Source organism: Carlito syrichta, unplaced genomic scaffold, assembly GCF_000164805.1.
Source record: "Carlito syrichta isolate Samal-C Ts95f unplaced genomic scaffold, Tarsius_syrichta-2.0.1 Scaffold314793, whole genome shotgun sequence".
Lineage (NCBI taxonomy): Eukaryota > Metazoa > Chordata > Mammalia > Primates > Tarsiidae > Carlito > Carlito syrichta.
Window position 1 is genome coordinate 49746 of NW_007258889.1, and position 26636 is coordinate 76381.

Consider the following 26636-nt stretch of genomic DNA (forward strand, 5'->3'; position numbering starts at 1 on the left):
GGTGAAGATCGCTGTGGATGGGCCGCCCCTGCCCGAGTTTGACTTCGCGCTGGCCGTGGAGTTCTTAGAGAGTGGGTGGGGGGAGGGGCTGCTGGGGTCGCAGCTCTCTTGAGGGTGGCCTGCCTCTCTCGCCCTGGGCACTCTGAGGGCTAAGCCAGACCTGACCTTGCTGCACCCAAGCTGACCTAACTGTGGCCACCCGCGGACCTGAGGCCACCCACCCATCCTCCCCTCCCTTCCTCTGCTCCCTGCAGAGATGAACCCTGCCCAGCTAGGGAGGAAGGGACTGGGTGACCAGGGGCCTGGGCCGGTGGGCAGAGATGCTGGGATCTGGGGCACCCCAAATCACTCCTGGGCTTTTCACAGCTGGTGAGGGCTAGTTCACCCTTTTCCCTTCTGGACTCGGACCAAGTTCTGGCCCTAGAAAGGTTGAGGGTCTTGGCTGGAGGGAGGAGGAGTGGGTCTTGGGATTTGAGGGGCTGAGGGAAAGGAGAGGTGGTCCTTGACTGTTTCTTACCTATCCTGGTAGCATCTCTTCAGGTATGACTGGAGAGCAGATGGCCATACTTGTTTTTGATGCACAACACAGCACCCTCTCTCTGTGCACAAGTGGTTCAAGGGCACAGTGGTTCAAGGGAGATAGCGGTGCCCTCCCTCCCCTCCTCAGCAATAGGCTACCTGCGGACTTTCCTGTATCTGTCTGTGTATTTAGACATCGGCGTCTCTAAATGTGAAATAAATCTAGCCTATCTTTCATAGTGTTAACACAAAACCCTAAAAGGGCTTCTTTTGGTTTTGCAATGACAGGATCCCAAAACGTCCCAAGTGGCCTGGGTTTTTTTCTAATTTTTTTCTTCCTCAACATCTGGTTGCTCACCAAGTCCCCATCCCTCCCCTGTCCCGGCTTCAGACTTCTAAGACCAGAGTACAAAACCATGGTGTTGAGAACCAGCCTCTCGGCCCAACCCAGGATGTGTGGAGGAAGCAGTCTGGGCTCACCAGAGCTGGGCAGCAACGCCTCCCCAGAGTCCACGGTCTCCTGTTCCCCACCACAGCCCTTGCTGCGAATGGTGTAGGGGTCTGGAGGTGGGCAGGTGGTTAGAGTGAGAGGAACAGGGGCAGGGCTTTGCCCTAGTCCCCTGGGTTGGAGTTTAATTTGCAATAAAGTGGAAACCCAGCGCCAGATGCAGACTCCATGGTGATGTGTATGGCAGGGTACGCCCTGTCCCCTCTGTCCCTGCTCTTGGCTGGACTCCCCCTGGGGGCTCAGGTGCACCTCTGAGCTGCCTCTGTAGGGGCAGAGGGTCATCCCTCTGGGCTGAGAGCCTTGAGCTGTGAATCCCCTGCCTGTTTCCCAAGCTGTGAGGAGGAGGGGCACAGGAACAAGGGTTGCCATGGCCCTGGGCTTGGCGGGCGACGCTGGGTGGAGAGGATTGGGGATTCCTGCCCTGGCTCCCCACCTGAGGAGCCCGTCGGGCTCTCCTGGCTGCGGAGGTAGGAGCGAGCCCTGTGGTGCCCTGTTTCAGACCCTGCCCTTCTTCCTCCTGTAGCAGGCCCAGCCTCCAGCGCCCCCAGCCCCCTGCTGGCCTCGCTGCCCCTGCCCGCCCGGCCTCTGCAGCCCCCGCTGGACTTCAAGCATTTGCTCGCCTTCCACTTCAATGGCGCCGCCCCGCTCAGTCTCTTCCCCGGCTTCAGCACGGTACGGCCGGGCTGTCGGGTGGGGGCATGCGGCAAGCTCATGGGGGGGCCGAAGGGGGCTCAGGGGCCAGCTCTCAGCAGCTGGGTCTAGCCAGGAGCTCATCTCACAGAGGGACTAGGTGCTCCCCAAACAGGGACCCCTGGGTCCTGTTCTCTCCTAGGTTGGGGAACACAGGGTAACCCATTCACCACCCACCCACCTGCCCGCCATCACACCTATAGGTCACCTGTAGGTCCGTCCCACTTGGGATTTTGTGTAGGGACTTCTGTGGATGACAAATGTATGTCTGTGTAAGATTGAGGGCATGCCTTTCTGTTGTACTTTGTGTCTCTGGTGTGAATTTGTGTGTTGGGGTCCAGTAAGCAACTCTTCGTACCTGGGTGTTTGTATGCAATTAATATGAGTGCATGGGCCAGGCACGGTGGCTCACACCTATAATCCCAGCACTTTGGGAGGCCAAGGTGAGGGGATTGCCTGAGCCCATGGGTTCAAGACCAACCTGGGCAACTTGGCAAGATCTCATCTCTACAATAAATCAAAAAATTAGCCGGGCGTGGTGGCGTGTGCCTGTAGTTCCAGCTACTTGGAAGACAAGTGGAAAGATCACCTGAGCCCAGCAGGTTGAGGCTACGGTGGCTCTGGGCATACCACTGACTCGGATTCCAAAAAAAAAAAAAAATTGTATGCATGACCTGGTTCAGTGGCTCACGACTGTAATCCCAGCACTTTGAGAGGCCGAGACAGGAGGACTGCTTGAGCCCAGGAGTTTGAGGCCAGCCTAGGCTCATCTCTACAAAAAACAATTAGCCAGGCATGGTGGTATGCATCTGTAGTCCCAGCTACTCAGGAGGCTGAGGTGGGAGGATCACCTGAGCCCAGGTGGTTGAGGCTGCGGTGAGCTGTAATCGTGCTACTGCACTCCAGCCTGAGCAACAAAATAAGACCCTGACTCAAAAACAAACAAACAAACAAAAGTTTGTGTGCCTGTGAACCTGCAGGGCAAGGGATTGCCCTGGTGTCTTCTATGTGTGTATCTGGTGTATGCCTGACCTTGGAGCGTGTGTGTTTTTGTGTGGCTTGGGTGAATGTGAGTTTAACTGTGGACATGCATCATGTGTGCGTGAGTGTGTGTGCTTCTGCCTGTGAGTTTGTAGCTGCCTTTAAGCTTATGTGCTTAAAGTCTCCATTTCTGTGTGTGTGAATAAGTGTAGTATGAAGCTTATTCTTTTTTTTTTTTCATGTCTTAAAATCCAGCTGGGATGTGGTATGAATTTTGCTTCTCCTCATGCAGTATCAAGAGTCCCCTTCTTTTTTGAATTCTGATAAAGCAAATGGAATCATGGACTAGCCCCGCCCTTTCCCGACAGGGTGCTGGCAAGTTCTGTCTCAGTCACGCATAGGACTCCTTCCTCTCCCATCCCCTGGGGAGTACAGAGGTCCCAAGGAGCCTGAGATGAGGGAGTCCTCCGGCCTAGAGTCGCTGCTGTCAGTGCTGTCACGCTCACTGTTCAAAGATGTGGTCCCATTGCAGGGGGCCCTGCAGACCACTGCCCTCCAGCCTGAGCAACATAATAAGACCCTGACTTTTTGAATTCTGATGAAGCAAATGGAATCATGGACTAGCCCCGCCCCTTCCTGACGTCCTGTCCCCGAGCACCTGGTTAGCCCAGGTGGTGTGAGGACTAGAACCTCTTTTGGTTCCCAAGGATGTTTCTATATGGTGTGCTTCTCTCCGAGCTTTTCGCTTCCCTTGGGAAAGTTTGGAAGGTTCCCCTTGACAAGTCCACACAACTTCTGCTTGGGATCAACCATGAGGGCTCCTGAGAAAAGAAAACATAAAGCTTTGGTTTGATAGAAGAAGAAACAAAAGTCTTAAAATAAGGGAAAGAAAAAGACCCAAATTAATTTTCCAGAAAACTGATCCTGCCACTCAGGGAACCCTCAGGCCTGTCCCGATGTGGCCCCCACGGGCCATGGCTCTCACTCCCCCGAGCCCGTCGGAAACCTCGGACCCTATGACAGTGGCAGGGCTGATGCCATTGGACTTCTCTTCCTCAGCACCCGGGTCCAAGCCTGGAGGACATTTTAGCAGAAGGATTCTGTGGCCCTTCCTCTCTCCATCCCAGTGGTTGTGATTCTTGCAAAGGAGGAAGCAAACAAACAAAACAACAGTGACTAGAGGGGAAGCAAAAGATGCCAAGCTGACCACCAGGATACGGTTCTGTTTCCCAAAACCATGCCGGTCATCCTGGCCATCCTCCTGCCTCCAAGCAGAAGCCCAGGCTGACAACTGGAGTCAGCCAGAGAAGAGGCTGTTTCTTTTTGTGTCTGACACCCATGGGATGGAAAGTTCTTCCTCAAGCCTGACTACAGCCCTCCTCAAGAGTCTTTAGTTTAAGGCCTTTTTTTTTCTTTTTTTTGAGTCAGAATCTCCCTCTGTTGCTCAGGCTGGAATGCAGTGTCACACTCATGGCCACCATAGCCTTGACCTGCTGGGCTCAGGTGATCCTTCCACCTCAGCCTTCCCAGTATCTGTAACTACAGGTGTGCGCCACCACGCCTGACTAATTTTTTTGATTTACTGTAGAGACAAGGTCTTGCCATGTTGCCCGGGCTGGTCTCAAACCTATGAGCTCAGGCAACCCTCTCACCTCTGCCTCCCAAAGTGCTGAGATGACAGGTGTGAACCACTGCGCCCAGGTAGCTTAAGGCATTTTTGTACCACCCTCCCCCCAATCCCCAAGCCAACCCTGGAGTTACTGTGTCCCCCAACCCCTTCACAGATGGACCCGGTCCAGAAAGCCGTCATCAGTCACACGTTTGGGGTCCCCACCCCTCTGAAGAAGAAGCTCTTCATCTCTTGTAACATCTGCCACCTGAGGTTCAACTCAGCGGTGAGAGGGAGCAGCGGAAACAGGTCTGGGGAGGGGGCTGGGCAGGGCCAGGCTGGAGACAGGGCTTCCGGGGTCCTTCCGGGAGGAATCCTGGCGGCAGGGGCCGTGGGCCGCTTTCCCATCCTTGGTTGCAGAGGAGAGACACTCTAGCCATCCGGTCCTCTCCTCTCCCTGGGTCCCTCTGCTCTTTTCCTCAACCCCCTGCTGCCCAGCTCCCTGCCTAGCCCCCTGGGATTCTGTTTCCCTCCCCTATGCCTCTCTCCTACGTTCTGGATCTTTCTGTCCTTCCTCCACGCTGGGTGGGTTCCAGGGGCCACCCCATCAGCTCCTGGTCTGGACCTGAGTTTTTAAAGCACCTGAGAGTTTACAGAATGTGTTCCTGCCCATCACCAAGCTTAGTTTTCATGATACAACTGTGGGATGGGCAGAGGTGCTATTTTCTTTTTCTTTCTTGTTTTTTTTTTGAGTTGGAGTCTCACTCTGTCGCCCAGACTGGAGTGCAGTGACACGCTCCCGGCCAAAGCAGCCTCGACCTGCTGGGCTCAGGTGATCCTTCCGCCTCAGCCTTCCAAGAAGCTGGAACTACAGGCATGTGACACCATGCCTGGCTTATTTTTTGACTTATTGTGGAGACAAGATCTTGCCAAGTTGCCTGGGCTGGTCTTGAACCCCTGGGCTCAGGCAATCTTCTTGCCTCAGCCACCCAAAGTGCTGGGATTACGGGCATGAGTCACCATGCCCAGCTTTTTTTTTTTTTTTTTTTGAGCCTGGGTCTCAGTCTTGTTGTCCATCCAGGCTAGAGTGCAATGACATGATCATTGCTCACCTCAGCCTTGAGCTCCTAGGCTCAGGCAATCCTCCTGCCTCAGCCTCCCAAGTAGCTGGGACTATAGGCACATCCCATCATGGCCAGCTAATTTTTTTTTTTTTCCTGTGGCAACGGCTTGCTATGTTGCCCAGGCTGGTCTCAAACTCCTGGGCTCAAGCGATCCTCCCACCTCAGCTTCCCAAAGTGTTGGGATTACAGGTATGTGTCACCGCGCCCGGCCTGAGAGGCGCTATTTTCATCCCTGCTTTTCAGATGAGGAAGCTGAGCCTCAGAGAAGTTAAGAGACTTGCCTGAGGCCACACAGCTGGTAAGGAGCAAAGCTGGGATTTGAACCTCAGCCCAGCTGACTCCAAGGTCCGCAGACTCTACTGCAGCCTCCCCTGGGTGGAGGGGGAGCCTCATACTGGCCTCCCAGGGAAGGTTTACTTCCTGTTGGGGCATTTTGGGGTGTGGGCCAGGTATCAGCAGAACTGCTGGGGTAAAAGTGTCTAGGAGGGGCCTGGGGTGGGTATCAACAGGTGGGGATGTTGACAGGCCAGGGGGCAGGACATTGATAGGCCAGGTTCTGGGGTTCCCTCAGACTTTCAGCTGGCATGAGTCCTGCAAGACGGGGACAGAAAATCACTCTGGGGGGACCACGGCTTCATTCTGGACCCCTGATACAGTGCCTAGCAGACTGCAAATGCTCACTAGCTACTTGTTGAAGAAATGAACACAGAGATGTGTGTTCTGGGGTATATGTACCCCTAACGTGAGGACTGCCCTGTTTTTTCTTTTGTGCATTTATCAGCTCATTCACTGAGCACCTGCTGTATGCACTCGCCCCTTAACTCATGTTCCCATTTAATTTTGACAACCTGACGAGGTTGGTATTGTCATCACAAAGCTTATGGGCGAGGAAGCTCAGGCTCAGAGACGGGATGTCACTTGCCCCAGGATGCGAAGCTCAGGCTCAGAGACGGGATGTCACTTGCCCCAGGATGCACAGTGAATCCGTGGCTGAGTCAGAATTTGAAGCCAGAGGCTGCCTGCCTTGGAGCTGGTATACGAGAACGCATTCTGTTGCACACGTGCTGTAGTGACAATGATGACGATGAAGAGGACTTGTCCCGGGGTGGGCCAAGCCCTGCTTCCCTTCAGCCTGTCCCCCTGCCCAGCTCCAAGTCACAGATGGGGCACGTGGACTCCGCAAATGGATGTTGACCTCATTCCCCCCCACCCCAGAACCAGGCAGAAGCACATTATAAAGGCCACAAACACGCCAGAAAACTCAAGGCTGTCGAAGCTGCCAAAAGCAAGCAGAGGCCACAGACCCTGGCCCAGGACGGGACCACAGTGTCCCCAACCCTGACGCTGGCTGGTGGAGCCCCTGGAGAGTCGCAGAGCACAGGTCAGTCCTGAACTCTCCTCGTCCCCTCTCCCCATCCCAAGTCCACTTTCCTACACGGTGGGGAGATTTCTGCTCGTTGTTTTGCTGGTGCTGGAGTGCTCCAGGCACGCAGGCAAAGGCACACAGTGCTCGGCTCGATGATTGCCCCCAACCTGAACACACCCAGAACAAGCATGGTGTGGCTCCCTGGAAGCCTGCCCCGCTCCCCCTCCTGTCCCTGCCTTGCGGAATTAGTTCCTGGGGCTGCCATCGCCAATGGCCACACACTGGGCGGCGGAAAACAACAGAAACGTGTGTGTCCCTCCGCTCTGGAGGGCAGAAGTGAAGCCAGTTCCTTCTGGGGCGCATGCCTGTCTTCTAGCTTCTGGTGGCCACGGGCCGTCCTCGGCGTGCCTTGGCTCACAGATGTGTCACCCAGTTCTACTTCCCTCCTCACACCATACTGTCCCCTGTGTGTCTCTGTGTCATCACATGCTCTTATGAGGACACCCATCACTGGGTGGGTCCCATCTGAATCCAGCAGGACCTTCTCTCTCTTAAGTTGATTTGCAAAGACCCTGTTTCCAAAGAAGGTCACATTCCGAAGTTCCAGATGGGCATGAACTTTGAGGGGGGCATTATTCAACCAACTGCGACCCTCCCCCAGGGCAATTACCATCATGACTTCCTCAGCATAGATCTGTTTCATCTGGGTTTGCTGCATCACAGAGCATGTGGGTCTCTGTGTCTGCTTTTTGTCTCACGAGCCATTCAGCAGCATTCATCATGTCTCTAAGACCTATCCGTGCCTTTGCACGACGCTGTAATTCTTGTTCATTGCTGTGTAGTACTCCATGGCTTGAACATGCCACTGTTTATTTCTATTTATTATTCCATTGCTCATGTAAACAGAAATACCACAATTAAAAAAAAATCTTTTCTCCTGTTGATGGACATTTGAATAGTTTGTAGTTCCATGCTCTTGTGACTAGTGTTCCATGAACAATTGAGTACCTCTTTTTAGTGGTATCTGCTTATTTGACAGCAAATAAGTAGGATATCGGGACTATGAGGGCTGAGAACATGCCGTCCAGCTTTATGATTTCAGATGGGGAAACTGAGGCCCAAGTCTTCCCAATGAGTTGGTGGGAGAGTGGGGCTTGGAGTTCAGCGCTAGTCACCCCTACATCCGGGGAGGGGTCCTTCCACCCTACCATGCCACCCCTGTTGTCAGTGCTGAAAGTCACAGTCTCGGCTTCATCTCAGGAGAAGGGGGCCTCACACTCTTTCCCCTCTATCTCCCCAGCAGGAGGGGAGGGAGGGCCTCACACTCTCCCCCCCCCCATCTCCATCTCCACAGCAGGAGGGGAGAGAGGGCCTCACACTTTCCCCCACTCCATCTCCCCAGCCATTCCTGCAGCCCCTTCTCTTGGCCCTCCACTCCAGCCACCGCTGACTCCGGAACCCACATTCAAGGAACCAGTCCCCTCAGACCTCTTGGATGCTGCCTCCTCTTCCTCTTCTTCCTCCTGCCTGCCCTGCTCCCCGGAGCCTGGGAGAGAGGCGCCAGGGCCGGAGCCGGCGGCGGCAGCTGCCGCGGGAAGCAGTGTGAGTGGGGAAGGCAGGAGCGAGAAGGGGCGCCTCTACTGCCCCACGTGTAAGGTGACCGTGAACTCAGCCTCCCAGCTTCAGGCTCACAACACAGGTCAGTGGCCTCCAGGAGCTGGAGCCTGGGGAGGAGGGAGGCAGGGAGGCTGAGCCTCACCAGGCTTGGGCTCCTGGGTGCTGTGCTCAAGGGCTGGGCGGCAGAGGCTGTACCCAGCTGCTAGTGGGCAGGCATTTCTGGGTCCTCCCGTTAATTCCCGGGGAGGGAGGATCAGAAGAGGAGTCTGAGGCGCCAAGAATCGAAAGCCAGTAAATCTCTGAAGGATCACTTCAGGGACAGGAGACTCCTCCTCCATCTCTCCTGGACAGAACCAGAAGGAAGAGTTGAGGTTAGGGCAGCAGGGACACTGGCCAGTGGCGGTGCAAAGAGGCCCTCCCTGGTGGAGGCTGGTGGGGAGAGGAGCTGTGGGGAGTCACCTGTGGCTGGGGAGCAGCCTTGAGGCTTAATGGGATGGCCACAGGGTCCTAGTTCCAAGGGCCTCTGGGCTGAGACTGCCTCCCTTTCTCCCTCCAGGAGCCAAGCACCGGTGGATGGTGGAAGGCCAGCGAGGGGCTCCCCGCAGGGGCCGAGGCCGCCCGGTGTCTCGGGGAGGGGCCGGACGCAAGGCCAAGAGAGTGGCGGGTGGCCGGGGTGGCCGGCAGGGACCCAGCCCCCCCTTCCACTGTGCTGTCTGTCAGCTCCAGGTCAACTCAGAGACCCAACTCAAGCAGGTGGGAGAAGTGAGGCAGGTGGGGTTGGAGCGGAGATGGGGGGCGACCCAAGGCAGGAGGAGAGGGGCCTGGAGAGGGAGGGTGGACAGGGCAGGGAGGCTGGAAAGGCGCAAGGCCAGCAGGGTCATAGGCTCCTAGAGGGCAAGGCCAAGTCTCGCCTCCCCCTCCAGGGCCTGTCCAGGTGAGGAGCTCCCAATGGGCCTGAGTTGTGGGTCCAGCATGACAGGGCAGGTCGGGGTCCTTGGGCTTCCTCATCTTGTTCCCGGCCTTGTCTGTCTGTCCACTAGCACATGAGCAGCAGGAGGCACAAAGACCGCCTGGCCGGGAAGCCCCCCAAGCCCTCCAGCCAGCACAGCAAGCTGCAGAAGCACGCCGTGCTGGCCATGAGTGTCCTCAAGGTATCTTTCCAGGCAGCAGCCCTGGGGTGGAGAAAGAGGGGAGAGGGTGGGCTGGGGGCTGGCCAGCGGGATTGGGGCAGGAAGGAGACCACTTGCTCGCTGGCTGCTGAGAACAAGCTGGGGCTGGGTTCTGGGCTGTCTTGGGATCTGCCCAGAGGAATTTCCGGGGAGGCGGGCTTGGGCAGTCATCTCAAGGGCAGAGGCGAGGGGTGGGCGTGCATCTCCTGGAGACCATCCCCCCCAGCTTCCTCCCCTCTCCCATCCTGAGATTCCCATCCCTCTGGGCAGGAAGACAGGTGGTGGAGAAAGCCCTTCGGAATGAGCACCTGAGGGTAGGAGGAGGACTTAGGGTTGGAACGCTAAAAGGCACGTTTTTCCTGCAGCAAAAAGCCCGAGGGTGGGGTCTGGGGAGGGATGGGCTTACTGGGGTAGGGACCGTGTCCATCCCCCTCTTTTCTGTGTAGTCTAAACTGGCCTTGCAGAAGCAGCTCACCAAGACGCTGGCGGCCCGCTTCCTGCCTAGCCCGCTCCCCGCCGCTGCCGCAGCCATCTGCGCCCTGCCAGGGCCCCTGGCCCTCCGCCCTGCCCCCACCGCAGCCACGACTATCTTCCCAGCTCCCATCCTGGGCCCGGCTCTGTTCCGCACCCCAGCGGGAACTGTCCGCCCTGCCACGGGACCCCTCGTTTTTGCCCCCTACTAGCCCTCCTGGGGGGCCAGGGCTGACTTCCCAGCAGCCGGTTCCTCTGTCCCACAGGGACTGCCAACACACAGCTTGGGGGTCCGACCCGGTCTAGGAAGAACGGAGCTAGTTCTAAGGGGGTCCCTCGCTCCCTGGGCTGGATCCAAAGCCCATCCCCACCTCCTCCCAGGCTAGTCCCAGGCTCCTGCATTCCCTGGCCTGATAAATCCCAAAGATCTATGCAAAACCCCAGCCCAGCCACGTGGTGCTGTCACTCCCCTCCACAATGAGCCAGGCTTTCCCAGCCCAGGACGTGTCTGTGACTCTGTTCCCCTGCTCAGCCCTCACTGGAGAGGACTGGGGTCTCAAGCTGGAGCGGGCTCAAGGCCATGAGGACAAGGTGGCCATGGGGGCTGGCAGAGGACTGTGGAGGAGAAATTGGGACCCAGGGGCCCCTGGATCAAGCAGTGCTAAGTGGGGCAGAGCCAAGGAGCTTCTGAAAGCTTGAGGGGTCTCTCACATGCTCCGTAGTGATGGGGGGTGAGAGTGATGTTCTGGCTGGGCCCAGTCTTCATGGGGGGATGACCCCCCCACAAAAGCGCTCCCTTCTCAGCCTTTCCCTGGCTCCTCTGAACTACAACTCTTTGGGGGGAACTGGATTTCCCTGACTGTAGACTCAGCCGACACCAAATCCCCCAGGGTCCAAAGGAGGTGCTTTCCTGACAGCTCCCCAACCAGCTGGTCACCAGCCCCCCCTTGAGGGTGCATGCTGGAATGCAGGCTGACACAGGTCCCAGGACGGTTCTCACGTATCAAAGTCACTGTCACCAACTCCATCCCAGCCAGCACTGCCCCCACCCCACAACATGGGACTCTGCGGGTCTCCACCTGTATCTTTTTAAAAAAGCTATTGTCATTGGGAGAACAAGTGGGGAGGGAGGGCAACTTTTTGATAACAGCAGTCGTGGTTTTATTGTGTCCAATGCATCAATAAATGAACTTGAAGCCCAAGCCCGTGTACCTCCTAGTCCTGCGTGCCCAGCCCCGGTACCGCCCCACTCCCCTCTCGGATTCTGGGAGGGAGGGACGTGTGCGGGAGGTGGCCCGGAGCCGGTCTCGCCAGGCTGGGCGTGCACCATGAAAGCCCGGAGTGGGCACCGGAAGTCGCGGGTCTAAGCACACGGGACAGCCCGCAGGGTGCTGCCGACTCCCAGCGACAGGTGGGTACGCTCCTGAGAAGCTGCTACTGTGTGGCCTTGTTCTGTTCAGGCACTGAGGTAAGAAGGGTCGGAGGAGCACCGTGGCCAGCCCTCACCAGGGCAGCAGGCGTGTAAATAGAAACACAGGTAACATAAATAGAAGACCCGCAGCCAGGAGCAAGCCAGCCCCGGGGCGGGTCACAGCGGAGCCGCGCGTGGCCGGCGCACCCCTGTCCCCTGGCGGCTGGTCGGAGAGCCGCGATCCAGCCTCCAGGGCCAGAGGCTTAGCACCGAGAGGAGGCAGCCGCGGGCTTTAGAAAACCAGAGCTGGAAAGTATCTGGAAGATCTGCTCAGGCCTCCCGCCACCTTACAGATGAGATAACTGACGCCCAGAGAGGGGAAAGACCTCACTGGGTGACCCAGCCCTGTCGTCCTGCCACTCTGCCTCCACCAGGGAGGCCCATCCGCTACCTGAGCAGGAAGAGGAAATGGAAGAACAGAGGAGGGGGAGTTAAGACAGAAAAGTAGGGCAACTCCTTCGAGTCCCCTCCCACCATGGAAGCTTTTCTGTCCTCTCAGTAAATCCTGCTTTCAAAAAAAAAAAGGAAAAGTACACTCCCAGGAGGCAGCTTCTCCCGCCAAGGACAAGAGAGAGACCCAGGGTGAGGGACGGGGAGACACCAGCATGTGTGCCCACACAGTGCTCATTCACACATAGCATAATATCTGGAGTCCAGGCTGGTGCCCTAGCATGTGTGTGTTACTGGCAGGAAGCCCGGGGGGGACCCCCAGAGTAGGAACCAGAACCCTCACCCTAGACTGGGCCCTTCTGCACAGCAGCACTGTTTCTGTCCAGGCAGATGGAAGAACTACCCCACAAGCGCCCAGGTGACAGTGCAGCAGACATAGTGAGAGCTGGGGGTGGGTGGGGAGCAGGGCAGAGGGGAGGGGAACAGGCGCTAACCAAGATGACCTGCCCGTCCTGGGGCTGGCCTGGGCCTGGCTAGTGTGGGCTCCCCCGGCTCCCAGACAAGCTTGCCTGCCCTCCCCTCTTGCCCTCCCACCTCCCAGAGCCCCACAAGCCAAGTTGGGGCTGGGAGGGTGAGGCGGGAAAGGCAGGTCTCAGCCATCCAGAGAGCCGCTGCCCTTGTTCTTCCGGCTGAGGGGGAAGGCGGACTTGCTCTGGGGCTGCGTCATCTTGCTGGCCAGGTAGACGAAGGGCTCCAGGAGGGAGCGGCGGTCAGCCACCGACACCTCCCACAGCTTCACCTTCTCCGACTTGGCCCAGTGCTGAGCCACGTCCGGATCCACACGTCGCTGCTCCTGTAGGTCACACTTGTTGCCAAGGACGACAATGGTGACCTGGGGAAGGGAGACAGAATAGAGGCCTATGGGTGTAGCAAGGGCCCAGGAAGGGGCATGGGGGCTGGAGTCCTATGAGAGGAAAGTCTCAGCGGCTTTCTTATCCCTTTTGAAAGAGAAGCCACTGGCCAGGGGAGGAGATGCCGCCTTTTCTTCTCCTTCCTCTGTTCAAACCTTGGCCTTCCTCCAGCCCTGAGGTTCAAGAGTTCCATCAAGCCCTGTCTTACTCGCATGCTCGTTACTAGCTGCCAGTTTTTGGCTAAACAACCGGTGAGGAAGTGATCTCAGGATGCCCACAGCTTAGAGGGGGATTCTGGAAAACAGAAGGGCCTTCAGAGCTAAGAGCATGGAACCATCAGGAAGAAAGGCTAGCGGAAGCTTCAAGCATTAGTCCAGGGAACCCTTACACCAAAGAGAAGCAGAGAAGCCTCTGGTTGAATGGCCTCAACAGTGGTCACCTCAGAGGGTGAAGACACCTCCACCCACCCCCAGCTCCTCACCACCTCCTGGCCAGTGAGTGGGGCACAAGCCACGAATGCCTCCCAAGCCAGCCCAGGCCAATGTTCCCTGACCATGGAGGTTCCCACCAGGAGCTGCGGCCACGCACCTCCTTCTTGTCCTTGGATTTGTCAATCTCCTTCTTGAGAAGCTCCACCCGCTGAAAGGACTCTCGACTGTCCGTGCTGTAGACCAGGACATAGCCATCGGTGCAGGAGAAGCAATGCCGGGGCAGCTCAGCCCCGTCTCGGAGCCCCCGCGTGTCATAGAAGCGCACCTGTTCCCGCACCCCCCGGTCTGTCTCGATGGAGCCCACATAGATGTCCTCCTGTGTCTCGATCATCTCAGAACCTAGGATGAGACGAGAAAACTGTTTCAAGTGCGAAGGCCATGGGAAACGTGTATGATGAGGACATCATAACTGCAGGCTGGCCAGACAGGGAGAGAGAGGAATGTGAGGGCTGAGGAGAACTGAGAGTCAAGAGCAGGACTGAAATGACTCGGGTCTGGGGAACAGATCTCCATCTCATGTGCATGCCGTGTTAGGCAGAAGTGTACCATGGGAGTTTGTCTGCCCTATCTTGGACACTGGGCTTCTCTGTTCCACAGTTGTTCAATGTCACAGAGTTGGGGATGATAACATAAGCTTTTGGGGGGTTTTCTGAGTCAGAGTCTCACTCTGTCACACAGGTTGGAGCACAGTGACATGCTCATGGCCACCGCAACATCGACCTGCTGGGCTCAGGAGATCCTTCCACCTCAGCCTTCCAAGTAGCTGGAACCACAGACGCGTGCCACCACGCCTGGCTAATTTTTTGATTTATTGTAGAGACGAGATCTCATCAAGTTGCCCAGGCTGGTCTCGAATCCCTGGACTTAGGAAGAAAGGCTAGTGGTAGCCTTTGCTTGCCTCTGCTTCTCAAAGTGCTGGGATGACAGGCATGAGCCACCACGACCGGCCTATAATTTTATTCTTAGGGTCAGCTCCACCAGGAACAGCTTTAATCTCTGTATATTGTGATCGAAACCTTCTCCTTCAACTCATTCCACCATTCGCCCACCCCCACTGACACTCACCCACGACATGGTTCCCATACAAAAGCTGCTCCAGGATGGATGTTTTTCCCACGGATGCCTGGCCACACACAACCACCTTGCAGCTCTTCCCCATGCTTAGTCTTTAACCTTGAGGAACAGAACATACTGGGTGAGGTGAGGGAAGAGGATCAAAACGAGGGGAGTTACCTGCAGATGTTTTCTGGTAAACCAGGGGGAAAAAAACAAAAAACAGAAGTCAGACCTCCCAAGCCCAGAGCCTAAGTCCTGAGAGGAATGCATAGCCTCAGGGCCTCAGCATCATCCCTACTCTCATCGGAGAGTACTGAACTGATGTGGCTATGTCCACACTGTATCTTATCCATCTTTGTGACTCCCTGTATGTAGCCAGTATCTGCACAGAGCAGGTGCCCAGTAAATGCTGCCATAAGGGAAAGGAGAGTCACTGGCTTGAAGAAATCACCGGCCAGGTGCCTTTCTGTGCACCAGGTGGAGAGAGGACCCCTTGTGAAGGGAGTTCAGCCTGGGCTCCTCTCTTCTTTTCTTTCTTTTTTTTAGAAAGCAGGATTTATTGAAAGGACAGAAAAGCTCCGACAGTGGGAGGGGACCCCAGGCGGCTGCCCTCTTTTTTTTTGAGTCGGACTCTGTTGCCCAGGCTGGAATGCAGTGGTATGCTCACGGCCACTGCAGCCTCGATCTGCCAGGCTCAAGAGATCCTTCTGCTTCAGCCTTCCAAGTAGCTGGAACCACAGGCATGCACCACCATGCCTGGCTAATTTTTTCTTATTTACTGTAGAGACGAGGTCTCACCATGTTGCTCACGCTCAGGCAATCCTCACCATGTTGCCTGAGCTCAGGCAATCCTCTCGCCTCCGCCTCCCAAAGTGCTGGGATGACAGGCATGAGCCACCACGCCCAGCTATGCTCCTCTCTTTAACTGTGACCCCGTGAAGAAATACACAGGAATAGTACTTTGTGTGGGTCTGCCGTAAGCCACCTGCTCCTTGGGGAAAGTGAGCAAATACAAAAAATAATTTGCTTTCCTGTGTGACTTTTCCGGACAACAGTCAGTTCCTTTTAACCCAGAGTCAAGTCCACGACTAAGATAAACATCAGGCAAGCGATAAAGGAGTGAAAGAATCTAAAGGAAAAAGGCTTCGGATAGGAGATTTCGGTGGCCCTCGGACTGGCTGACCCAGAAGAGAAAAAGGCCAGACACCGAGACCCTTTCCCCGAAGGGGCCCAGACAGAGGTCTCCCAGAGCTCCAGACAAAGCTCCCCCCAACAGCAGAGATAGACACCACTCCCCAGAGGGTCCCAAACAGAAGCCGCCCCAGAGGACGCTCCTGACACAGACCCCCCTCCATAGCGAGCCCCTCAGCAAGGGACACCACGAGGCAGCCAGGGTAGCCCCGGGGAATCACAGGCGGAGACCTGCCCCCTAGAGCAGCGCGGAGGCGGAGGCCGATCGTGACGCCGGACGAGCCTCGCCGCCCAGCTCTCGTACCTCCCGGGGCCCCCGCAGCGCCAGCCGGGCCCCTTGGAGCGCGCGGGCACCAGGGAGAGGCAGCACCGCCTCAACGACTCCCTGTCCTCCGGGTCGGAGCCGACTCTGTCGGCCCCGCCCCCGCCGCGTCCCGCCCCCCAGCTTCCGGCCGGCAAGACGAGTTCCGGCGGCGGCGAACAGGCGCCGACTGCACAGTGCCCCCGGAGGCCGGCGGGGGAACGACGGCCGGTACCTGCCCTGGTTCCGCGCGGAGCCGGGTTCCAGGCTCCCTGGACGGGATACGCGTTGTTGGGCTGTCTCTGATGCCCAAATGTTCTCTCTCTAAAGTACAGTGACACAGTATCTCTTCGCTTATTCAATCTTTTATCCGTGAAATGTTTTCTGAGCACCTACTCTGCGACAGGTAGACCTGATGAATTTCACCATCTAGATTCAAAGCCTAGCTAAATGCCTAGACCGATCATTACAGTATACCATGGTGAGTGCTATTACATAGGTGCTCTGGGACACAGCGAAGGGGCATTTAACTTCGGGGCAGCGGACATCAAGGAGAATTTCCTGGAGGTGGCCATGTCTGTGCTGAGGTTTGCAGGGCTTCCAGGAAAAGGGGTTCTAGATTGGAGGAAATATGGCAAGTCATGGCATTTTCTGGAACTACAAGTGCTTGGGTTCAACATGGGTGGTAGAAAGGAGCTACATATTGGAATACAAATTAAATCGTTAAAGAAAGAAACAAGAGCCAAATAATCAAAGGCCTTGTGCTGTAGGCCAGAGAGATTCGACTGATGGCAATGGAGAGTCATTGCCCATGGAGTGATAGGATCAGTTTTTGCATTTGATTAGGTCACTCTGGCAGAAGAGGGAAGCTTGGAGAGAAATGAGACTGGGGGCCAACTGGGAGACTATTATAGTATTCTATGTTTGTTTGTTTGTTATTTTTAAGGGGAGGGGGGGTCTTACTGTGTTGCCCAGGCTGGATTCAAACTCGTGGCCTCAAGTGATCTGACAGCCTCAGCCTCCCAAGTAGCTGGAACTAGAGGCATGTGCCACTGCACCCGGCAGATTCCACATTTTTAAACGATGAGGGCCTGAATTGAAATGGAAGGACGAGATAGATTTGGGAGATGTTTGGTAGGAGAATCAACAAAACTTGGTGTTATGTTGGAAGCCAGGAGTGAGAAAGAGGGAGGTGTTCATGATCTCTTTCATCTTTCTCATTTGGTGACCAGGTGAATGGTTGAATTCATTTAACAGGGAATTCAGGAAAGAGAATCAAGTACATACAGATTTGGTAATGTTGCTGAGGGGTGAAGAGACCACGAAAAGTCCAACTTAAATGTAGTGAGCTGTGGGGATTTGCGAAGCATCTAAGAGGGGTCCAGTAGATAGCTGGATATGCAGGGCTGGAACTCAAAGAAAGGTCTAGTTTGGACACATCACGGGCTGGGCATACTGGCTCATGCCTGTGATCCCAGCACTTTGGGAGCCTGAGGTGGGAAGATTGCTTGAGCCCAGGGGCTCGAGACCAGCCTGAGCAACATAGCAAAACCTCATCTCTACAAAAAAGTGAAAAAAAATTAGCTGGGTGTGGTGGCACGCACCTGTAATCCCAGCTACTCAGGGGGCTGAGGTGGAAGGATCCCTTGAACCCAGGAGGCTGAGGCTGTGGTGAGTTGTGATCATGCCACAGCATTCCAGCCTGGGCAACAGAGTGAGACCCTGACTCAAAAAGCAAAACAAAAAGAGACTTGAGCATCATCAACAGATGAAGTTCCAGTTGGCTTTGATACAGAGAACACAAAGTGGAAAGATGGTCAAAGACAGGTCAGCTGGGATTGGACTGTAGACTGCGGGCCACTGGCACACAGGGTAGATGGTCTGTGAGTCTGTGCCCTCCAAACCTAGCACACAGTAGGCCTTTTGGAAAGGGTCACTGAATGACTGGCTGGATGAATGACTCCTCCCTTCCCATCTGGTGGTCCATGTCGTTTCAGCTCCCTGGGCACTGTGACAGGCAGGAATCATGCCAACAGGGTAGGGACTCTGGCACATTGTTTTAAAATTCCTTGTCTTGGCTGGGCGCGGTGGCTCAGCCCATAATCCCAGCACTTTGGGAGTCCAAGGCGAGAGGTTTGCCCGGGGTCTGAGACCAGCCCAGGCAACTTGGTGAGACCTCATCTCTACAATAAATTACAAAAACCAGCCGGGTGTGGTGGTGTGCGTCTGTAGTTCCAGCTACTTGCTACTTGGAAGGCTGCGAGGGAAGGATCGCCTGAACCCAGCAGGTTGAGGCTGCGGTGGCCATGAGCGTGCCACTGCACTCCAGCCTGGGTGACAAGAGACTCCAACTAAAAAAAAAACGAAAACAAAAAAAACCCCTTGGCTCCTTCTTATTTCAGTTCCCCTTAGCTTTACGTTATGACTTCAAACTCCCCCTACGTAACCCCAGAAAGCTCCGATTTAATTCAACGCCACAAATACTGGCTTGGGCGAGTGCCTATGACAAGGTGATTAAACTGTGCCCTCGCCCCCTGTGAGTTCCCCACCCAGACCGCACTCGGCAAGACGAGCGTGCTGAGCAGGGAGTTCAGGTGGCCGGTGGGCGTGCCCGGGATCGGGGGCAGGGGCCTCACCCCCGCGGGCTGCCTTATAAACCTCAGGGCAGGGTCTGGGCACCACGTCCTGGCTGCCCCCTTCCCCGGGCTGAATGCTGAGACGGCACTCCCAAGCGGCTGACATGAAAGCAGCTCCATCAAAGGGTCGGCGTCATTGGGGTGATGAGCCAGGCGGTGCTTGGAGATGGGGGGGGGATGAAAGGCGCGGGGTGAAGACGCCCGGCGTTCCCCCGGCTTGGTTGGGCAGGGCTTCTGGGGCACGATGAAAGCCGGGGGGGCTGGGCTCAGAGTGTCGCTTGCCTTTCCCGGGAGGAAGCCGTGGACACACTCCAAGGACGGGAAGGTGGCGGTGGGGACTCGCTCCCTCCAGATCCTGGGGCTTCAGGTCCCCACCCAGCCCGGACGCCCCCAGCCTTGCGGGAGACGCTCTAGGATTGGTAGTTGCCATGGCAACGAGACTGTTGGACTACTGAGGAAAACCAAGCCCTAGAGAGGCTGCACCCCGCTGTACCCTTCCCCCCTTTTCTACCCACGGGTACACTGGCGCCCCCTACGCACAGGAGCTGTCCCTGGGCCCCCGCTCCGGCGCGGAGACCCCCGTGGACCTCCGGGGGCGGGAGGCCGCTCTGGCCGCAAGTCGAGCCTCTCGCTGGTAGACGGGCCCGAGGGAGCCCCTCTGGGCGCGGCGCCGCGGAGCTGCTCGATGCTCCGGCCGGAAGTGCTCTTCACCGCCTGCCTCTCACCCGGCTCTCTGGTCCCGGCGGTAAGATGGCGGCTGCCGCGGAGTGCGATGTGGTAATGGCGGCGACCGAGCCAGAGCTGCTGGACGACGAAGAAGCGAAGAGGTAAGAGGGCGGCAGGGTAGTGGAGGGGGCGCGCTTCAGCTCCGTGGCCGTGATGCAGGCCCCAGCTGTCGAGGCCTTGCCCCGCCCTCCGCGAACAGCTCCCCCAATCTGAGATCAAGGCCGGATGGACCCCCTGAAGGGGCGCTCTTGGGGGTCGGCCTTCCCCTCCCGCTTCCGCCTGGCGGGGGAGCCGAGGCCCGGCTTCGTTCCCCAGCTGAGAGGAAGGTCGTCCTCGTTGTAGAGGCTGGGTCTCCGAGGGGGGGTTCCGAGGTCCGGTGCGGGGTGGGGGAGGCGGCGCGGCGTCGGTGACGACTTCCTTACGGGGCCCCGACCCCCGCCCTCTCTGGTTGACTTCTGTGCATCGTTGTCTGGTCTGCGCTTTCCGTCTCCAAAGCCCTTGTTCTCCTCGCCACCTGCTCCCCCGTCATTATGCCCTGGCGACCACTAGTCAGGGTCCGAGGTAATTGTGCGTTTCCATCGGTGGTCTCGTCGCCTCAGGTGACCCCAGAAGTCGAAGACGACAGAGGAACAAGGGAAAGCGAGGGGCTCATCTCTTGCTCTGCACGTCGGGCTTCCGGTCCCCCGTCCTTCCTGGGGGAGAGTCTCACCCATCTCCCGGGACTCTACTTCAGTGGAGCTGCAGGGGGGAGGAGGGTGCCTGCTTGGGCGTCGAGTCCCCAGGCAGCCGCAGTGCTCGGACTGGCCAAGGGAGCTGCTGAGTGAGTGGTTTTCGAGAACACTCTGGATTCCGGCAGCAGCTAAGCCAGGTTGTTAGAAGCGGGGGTTGGAACACAGTTGTGGGTAGTCATACTTGTTCTAATTCCTAAAGCGGAATTGACGAGAAAGGTCCTGGAGGATCGGGGCCCTTTCCTTATCAGCCAGGGATTTATCTGATACTTTCGTTCAGGATGGACTGCAACCATCCTCCATCTCCTTCCCACGTGTTTCGTGTCTCTCTCTCTCTCTTTTTTTTTTTCCGTCGGAGTCTCACTCTGTCGCCCAGGCTGGAGTGCAGTGGCAGGCTCATGGCCACCGCAGTCTCGACCTGCTGGGCTCAGGCAGTCCTTTCGCCTCAGCCTTCCAAGTACCTGGAACTACAGGCGCACACCACCACGCCCGGCTAAGTTTGCGTTTCATCTCTTTATGCCAAGCCCCTCCTGTCTTCAGTCTGGGTAATTTGAGTGGTGATGTAGAATTCATGAGATCTGAGGTCAGGATTCTGAGATTTTTTTTTTTAGTTATCCAAGTTAGAAACTTAAGAGGTACTCAGGCACAGTGAACAGTTACCAGGCTTACGCGTAGTTACCACAGCCAGTGTCTCAAGTTCCTGACCTTTTGGGAGCTGAGAGGCTGGACAAAGTGTAATAGGTCCCTGGGTATCAGAGAAACTGGGGTTCCAAAGTGTGCCCTCTCTCTCTTCTTAGTTTTGAGTTTGCATGTCTTTCCTGACTTCTTTCCAGATTTTTTTTTTTTTTGAGTGGTATTCTCACTCTGGCGCCCAGGTTGGAGGGCAGTGGCACGCTTGGGGTCACTGCAGGCTCGACCTTCTTGGCTCTCAATCCTTCCGCCTCAGTCTTCCAGGTAGCTGGAACTACAGGTGTGCACCACCACATCCTACTAATTTTTTAAATTATTGTAGAGATGAGGTCTTGCCCAGGCTGATCTTAAACCCCTGGGGTCGGACAGTCTTCTTGCCTTGACCTCCCAAAGTGCTGGGATTACAGGTGTGAGCCACTGCACCAGGCTCTTTGCAGAAAAAGTGAAGCACTGTCAGCTCATAGAAGTCATTAAGGAATTGCAAAATGGGAAACAAAACCTTCCAACACAGAGCTCAAAATGACTGTAGGGATTTACTTTATTTGCATTTGGAAGAAGTTCAGTGTTTCTATGGTCTATCAGTAGGGACTTTGGCCTTAGGTAACTTTAAAAACTCATGCTACTTAGTGTAAAGCAAGTGTCTCTAATTTGGGTTTCACTTCAAAGCTCCTTGTCTAAAGTAAAATCTTTTTCCTTAAAAAAATCACAGCTTTAGGATATTCTATCATAACATTGGTGTAGATGAACCTGAAGGTATATTAAGAAACATAAAACAGGCAATGCTGTAATGTAACCACATCACACACAAAAACATGGTATTTGGTAGCAGTGACACCAAAAATAAGAGAGGGTGTTGACTTATTTCATGGAATCTAAGACATTATTGATTGTAAAACGCAGTTTTATCTTTCACTAAGAAAATATAACTGTAAAACTATGAAAACAGGCATTCTTACCAGACAGACTTATATGTTACATATAATTATGTAGAGCACTTTTAGACATAATGAAATACAAGACCAGGTGCCGTGACTCAAGTCTGTAGTCCCAGTACTTGGGAGGCCAAGGTGAGAGGATTGCCTGAGTCCAGGGGTTCAAGACCAGCCTGGGCAACTTGACGAGACCTCGACTCTACAATAGATTAAACAATTAGCCAAGCATAGTGATACACGCCTGTATTTCCAGCTACCTGAAATGCTGAGGTGGAAGGGTTGCCCGAGCTTGGGTAACAGAGTAAGACTCAACTCCAACAACAAAAAAAGATAGGTATTCACATATTCAGTAAAACGGTCAGCAACTTCCCAGGAAATATAAGGCCTTAAGTTAGTTGAAATGCAAAACCTCTGGAATTTAATCCTCTGGTTCCTAAGTAGGTTTATCTGTTCTGGTGGGCAAAGAGAAACAAATAATATTCATGCCCAGACCCTGATCTATTTGAGTGCCAACTTATACAGCTTTTATTTTAGCCTCTTGGCTGCTATGGGGGATCTCTGTCAGAGTGACAGGCAAAAAAATTGAAGTCTATTTCTTTTTTCTCTAGAGACAATAAGGCTATGGAGATAAAACATGTCACCTGCAGGAGTCCAGCTCCTGCAAGGTTCAGAGGTTCCTGGAGGTGAGATGGAGTAGGCGACTAGCGGGGGAGAAAGAAAGGGACTGGACTACTGTTCAAAGTGAGCAGAAGCCATTTATTGCAAATTACAGTGGGCTTTTATCCCTAAATTTTGCAAGGTCACCATCACAAAACAAAATGTAGCATGTGCCTTTCACATGAACAGGTTCAGGTGCACAAAGGACACTACCCACTCTCAAGCAAATGTTTTTTCATACATAAGGAAGAACATGAGGAAGAACAACCACAAATTGTCTTTTTGTTTCTTATGCTTGATTAATGTTCCCCAAACCAGTTTTTTATGTGCCCTTAATTGTATTACAACTACATCATCTTGAAATAACATCACTCAATGTGTAAACCCGAAATCGCCATAATGAATTATTAACTTCTACTATTCTGTACTAATTCAAACTAGTTTCTGTTAAAAACAATTGCTGCTATGGTTATACTCTCCTAACACCAGCTGGCCTAATTCAAACTTCACTGGCCCCCCTAAATCAAACTAAACTAACCACACTTTACAATAAGATGATTACCTAAATTTTCTTCAGTTTCTATAAACTATTTCCTAAAATCTATATCTATAAATTTCTAAGATCACATCAAGAGAACCTGTGACCTGCACTAAGGCTCCTCAATGTGACTCAAAGTTGAACTTAAATTGTTTAAAGGCAAAAACTGCAAACCATGGAAAATGGGAACAATAGACTCCCAAGTTTAGCTGTGTATGTTCCGGTCTCAGAGTTTTCTGCTAGAGCCAGCAGGAGCCTTTTCTGGTTGCAGTGCCAAGTGGAAAAGGAGGGAGGGAGTGGGGTCAGCAGCTCCCGAACACATCCTAGTGGTCTCAGGGTCAACGGCCCTTCCTGATCCTTAATGCTCAGTGGGCCTCCATGGTCGGCTCCCAACAGTAACCATTTAAAACACTCCAATCACCAGGTCTGGTGTCTAGAAAGCTCCTCTAATCTTGTTTCTATAAGACTGACGATTTAGCAGCAGCAGCAGGACACACTGGAGCCAAGACATGAGAAAAGGCTCCCTGCTGGACCTGACAAAACCAACCTGAGACCCATCCCCTCTTGTGTCCCCAAGTGAACTGATAATAGGACTGTAACAAGGCACCAAGAAGACGTGGAGAGAAGCAGAACACCAGTTGACAGTCCAGACATCCCACTCCTGTTCCCATCTCCACCTGACCTCCCGAAAACCCTCAGGAAGTGACCTTTTTCTTAATTGTAGTTCCTCAGTTTTAGATTTTTGTGGGTGCTTGTGTTTTCCATGAGGGTAGTGGGAGATATCACAGAATGGGGAGCCAAGGGATGGGAAACGGTGGCTTTGGGGATATATTGTGAAGACAAGCCTCTTGTTAATGCTGCAAAGCCAGGGACTGTGTCCCCAGAGTAGCTGCAGAGAAGCTTGTTCTCAAGAGTAGCTTTATGACTGGGTCTCCTCTCTGCAGGGTCAGTGTAGGTTAGGTAGACGTCATAGATTGTGATGCCTGTCATTGAGGGAACTGGCACATGTTTGAAGCTCACAACTGTGGTAGCTGTTTCCAAATGACTCCCCTCTACCTGCACGATGGGATTCCTGTGTGGACAAGTTGGTTGGTTGCTTTCCCCCACTGAATATCTCCCACTCCAGTCAGCTGCTGATGCCCTTCCATGCTCCAGCAGTAGAGAGTGCTGCTGCTTTGTGTGGACTTCATCTGTGGCTCCTGGTGGTGCCTCGTGGGTCCCTCTGGCTCTGCCCCTTTAACGTCCACACAGAGAACAGTTTGAATTGTCGTGTTGGGGAATATTCTCCATCTTTATCTTCCACCTTCCCTCTTTTTGGGGGGAGAAAGGTAGGAGGGGTTGTTTTAATTCTGCTTTAAAATGAAAGCAGAAGCTGACCCTTCTGTGGGAAAGTGGATGAGGGAAGCTGGCTGGTAGGCAGCTTTGCTAGCGGAGGCAATCATACAGAGCCCACCTTCTGTCTTCTCTGGCGGTCATGAAGCACCTAGCACATGCTACCTTGGGATGTTTTTGAAGTCCTTCCAGGTCACACAGGTGGCTTCCACTATCTATGTGAAATTTATATTGGCTTTTCACTCCTCAATTAGTGGAAGATTTAAGACAAAAGGGAGAAAAAAAAACGACTTGCTTTTGGTAAGATAGAATCCTCCTCATTCTCTCACGAAAGTCAGAGGGAGTACAACGTGAAGCGGCCCTGTGACACGTCATTGGGGACAAGAGGTCTCGGACTGCAGGAAGGGGGAATGCATTTCTATGCCGAGACTGGCCAAGATCCCATAAATTTCTGAAGGGTGAGAACGTTTCTAGATCAATGGGCAACCAGTACATTTGACCAAATAAAAGAAGTGGGGCCACGGCACTTAAGATGACGGCTGGAAGTAGTAACACAGGAGGCATGCATGAGGGCAGATAGCCTAAGACTCAGTGGCAGTGTGAAGTCTCACTAGTGATAGCCTGAAGGGAAAATGTGGAAAAGAAAGGACCTTTCGCTAAAGCTCTTCCTGCCTGTAAAATATTCTCCAGAGTTTCAGAGGCCTGTAAATACTGCTTTACTCTAACAAATATTTTTGTCCTCAGTTGTAATTTTAGCTAAAGTGGATTTTTTCTTCCACTGCAGAATTATAATATATCAAGAAAATACACCCAAAAAACTCATTTTAGCTGCTGCATCTGTCTTGATTTAAACTATTATTAAGAGCTTAACTTTATAAAAAATAGTATTCTAGCTGAATACTTGAAATAAAAGCAGTGACATGTTTTATTTTTTTTGAGTTGGAGTCTCACTCTGTTGCTCAGGCTGGAGGGCAGTGACACACTCACAGCCACCCCAGCGTTGACCTGCTGGACTCCAGCGATCCTTCCACCTCAGCCTTCCAAGTAGCCAGAACTATAGGCATGTGCTACTGTGCTGGGCTAATTTTAGATTCTTTGTAGAGACAAGGCCTCACCAAGTTGCCTGGGCTAGTCTCGAACCCACAGGCTCAGACAGTCCACTCGTCTCAGCCTCCCAAAGTGGTAGGATTACAGGCTGAGCCACCAAGCCCTGCCAGCAAAGGACTGCTCTCCAATTAATCCTGCATTAAAGGAGACTGACTAATGTTTCTGAGCACCCCTTTAATTGCTGAAATTTAGATTAGTTGGCCTAAGGCAGAGATCTTGCTTAAGTGTTCAATGGATGAATTTAGAGAGAAAATGGAAATTTTTATAGGACACCTCATTTGGGGCGCATTGCAGTGTCAGCTATGGCGTTTTAATATGTTTTTAATTTAGCTGAGCTGTAAATGTGCAAAGTTGGCTGACGATCGTGAGCCCAAGTTGTCTAATTTGGTCACATGATGTCAAGCCTTGCTAAGACCTGTATGATACCAAATGACTCTCTTGGCAGTGTTTTTTTGGAGTAATTAGCATCAGCAGTGAATGAATGCTAAATTGGGAGAGAGAATGTAACTGCATGTTCAAAGGATATACAGAGTTTAACCCCCATGTACTATAGAAGAACAGGTTTGCTTTCAAAGTTGCGTTTTTCTTTTTGTGAAGTTATACTTGAAGAATAAGGAAATACTTTTTTTTTTTTTGAGTTGGGGTCTCACTCTGTCGCCCAGGCTGCAGTGCAGTGGCACACTCATAGCCACCACAGCCTCGACCTGCTGGACTCAGGCGATCCTTCTGCCTCAACTTTCCAGTAGCTGGAACTACAGGCGCATGCTACCATGACCAGCTTGTTTTTTTTATTTATTGTAGAGATGAGGTCTCATCAAGTTGCCCAAGCTGGTCTTGAGCCCCTGAGCTTAGGCAATCTTCTCGCCTTGGCTTCCCAAAGTGCTGTGATTACAGGCGTGAGATTAATCTGATACTTTCGTTTAGGATGGACTGCAACTGTCCTCCATCTCCTTCCCACGTGTTTCCATCTCTCTCTTTTTTTTTTCCCCCCGTCGGAGTCTTACTCTGTCTCCCAGTCTGGAGTGCAGTGGCATGCTCGTGGCCACCACAGCCTCAGCCTGCTGGGCTCAGGTAATCCTCCTGCGTCAGCCTTTCAAATAGCTGGAACTACAGGCATGTACCACCACGCCTGGCTTGTTTTTTGATCTATTGTAGAGATGAGGTCTCGCCAAGTTGCCCAGGCTGGTCTCCAACCAGTGGACTCAGGCAACCCTCTCACCTTGGCCTCCCAAAGTGCTGGGATTACAGGCCTGAGCCACCACACCCAGCAAGAAACATATTTTAAGCCGGGCTCAGTGGCTCAGCCTGTAATCCCGCGCTTTGGGAGGCAGAGGAGTGGATTGCCTGAGCTCGCGGGTTCGAGACGCGCCTGGGCAACGAGACCTCATCTCTGCAATAAATCAAAAAATCAGCCGGGCGTGGTAG

The 26636-nt window shown here is 53.9% G+C and overlaps 3 protein-coding genes across 10 annotated transcripts in view; 2 read left to right on the forward strand and 1 right to left on the reverse strand.

Moving 5' to 3' along the window:
- Positions 1 to 10266, forward strand: part of ZNF385C (zinc finger protein 385C) — a 35095-nt gene extending 24829 nt beyond the window's left edge. The window contains exons 2-8 of the mRNA XM_008071915.1: positions 1551 to 1699; positions 4483 to 4593; positions 6647 to 6812; positions 8200 to 8496; positions 8971 to 9167; positions 9455 to 9565; positions 10030 to 10266. Coding sequence (XP_008070106.1) covers positions 1551 to 1699; positions 4483 to 4593; positions 6647 to 6812; positions 8200 to 8496; positions 8971 to 9167; positions 9455 to 9565; positions 10030 to 10266 — 1268 coding nt within the window. The remainder of the gene's footprint in view (positions 1 to 1550; positions 1700 to 4482; positions 4594 to 6646; positions 6813 to 8199; positions 8497 to 8970; positions 9168 to 9454; positions 9566 to 10029) is intronic.
- A 2161-nt stretch (positions 10267 to 12427) lies between these two features.
- On the reverse strand, positions 12428 to 19115 carry NKIRAS2 (NFKB inhibitor interacting Ras like 2). 6 transcript variants are annotated; one of them, XM_021719525.1, is made up of 4 exons: positions 15869 to 16021; positions 14383 to 14490; positions 13415 to 13656; positions 12428 to 12807 (listed from the first exon to the last, which is right to left on the reverse strand). In XM_021719525.1, the coding sequence occupies exons 2-4, from the start codon at positions 14474 to 14476 to the stop codon at positions 12568 to 12570; spliced, it is 576 nt and encodes a 191-aa protein (XP_021575200.1). In that variant the 5' UTR covers positions 14477 to 14490; positions 15869 to 16021; the 3' UTR covers positions 12428 to 12567. The 6 variants fall into 6 exon arrangements, with proteins under 6 accessions (XP_021575200.1, XP_021575202.1, XP_008070108.1 ...); XM_021719527.1 differs by lacking the exon at positions 15869 to 16021 and adding an exon at positions 19042 to 19115 and having other exon boundaries at positions 12473 to 12807; XM_008071917.2 differs by having other exon boundaries at positions 12473 to 12807; positions 13583 to 13656; positions 15869 to 15995.
- The window catches only part of DNAJC7 (DnaJ heat shock protein family (Hsp40) member C7), a 33784-nt gene continuing 26112 nt past the window's right edge, over positions 18965 to 26636 (forward strand). The window contains exon 1 of one of the 3 annotated variants that reach the window (XM_021719523.1): positions 18965 to 19328. Coding sequence is in view for 1 of the 3 variants with exons in the window: in XM_008071918.2 (XP_008070109.1) it covers positions 19252 to 19328 (77 nt within the window). In the remaining 2 variants the exon portion in view is untranslated. Of the gene's footprint in view, positions 19329 to 19484; positions 19611 to 26636 lie in introns of those variants that run through there. The other 2 variants (XM_008071918.2, XM_021719522.1) reach the window with 2 other exon arrangements.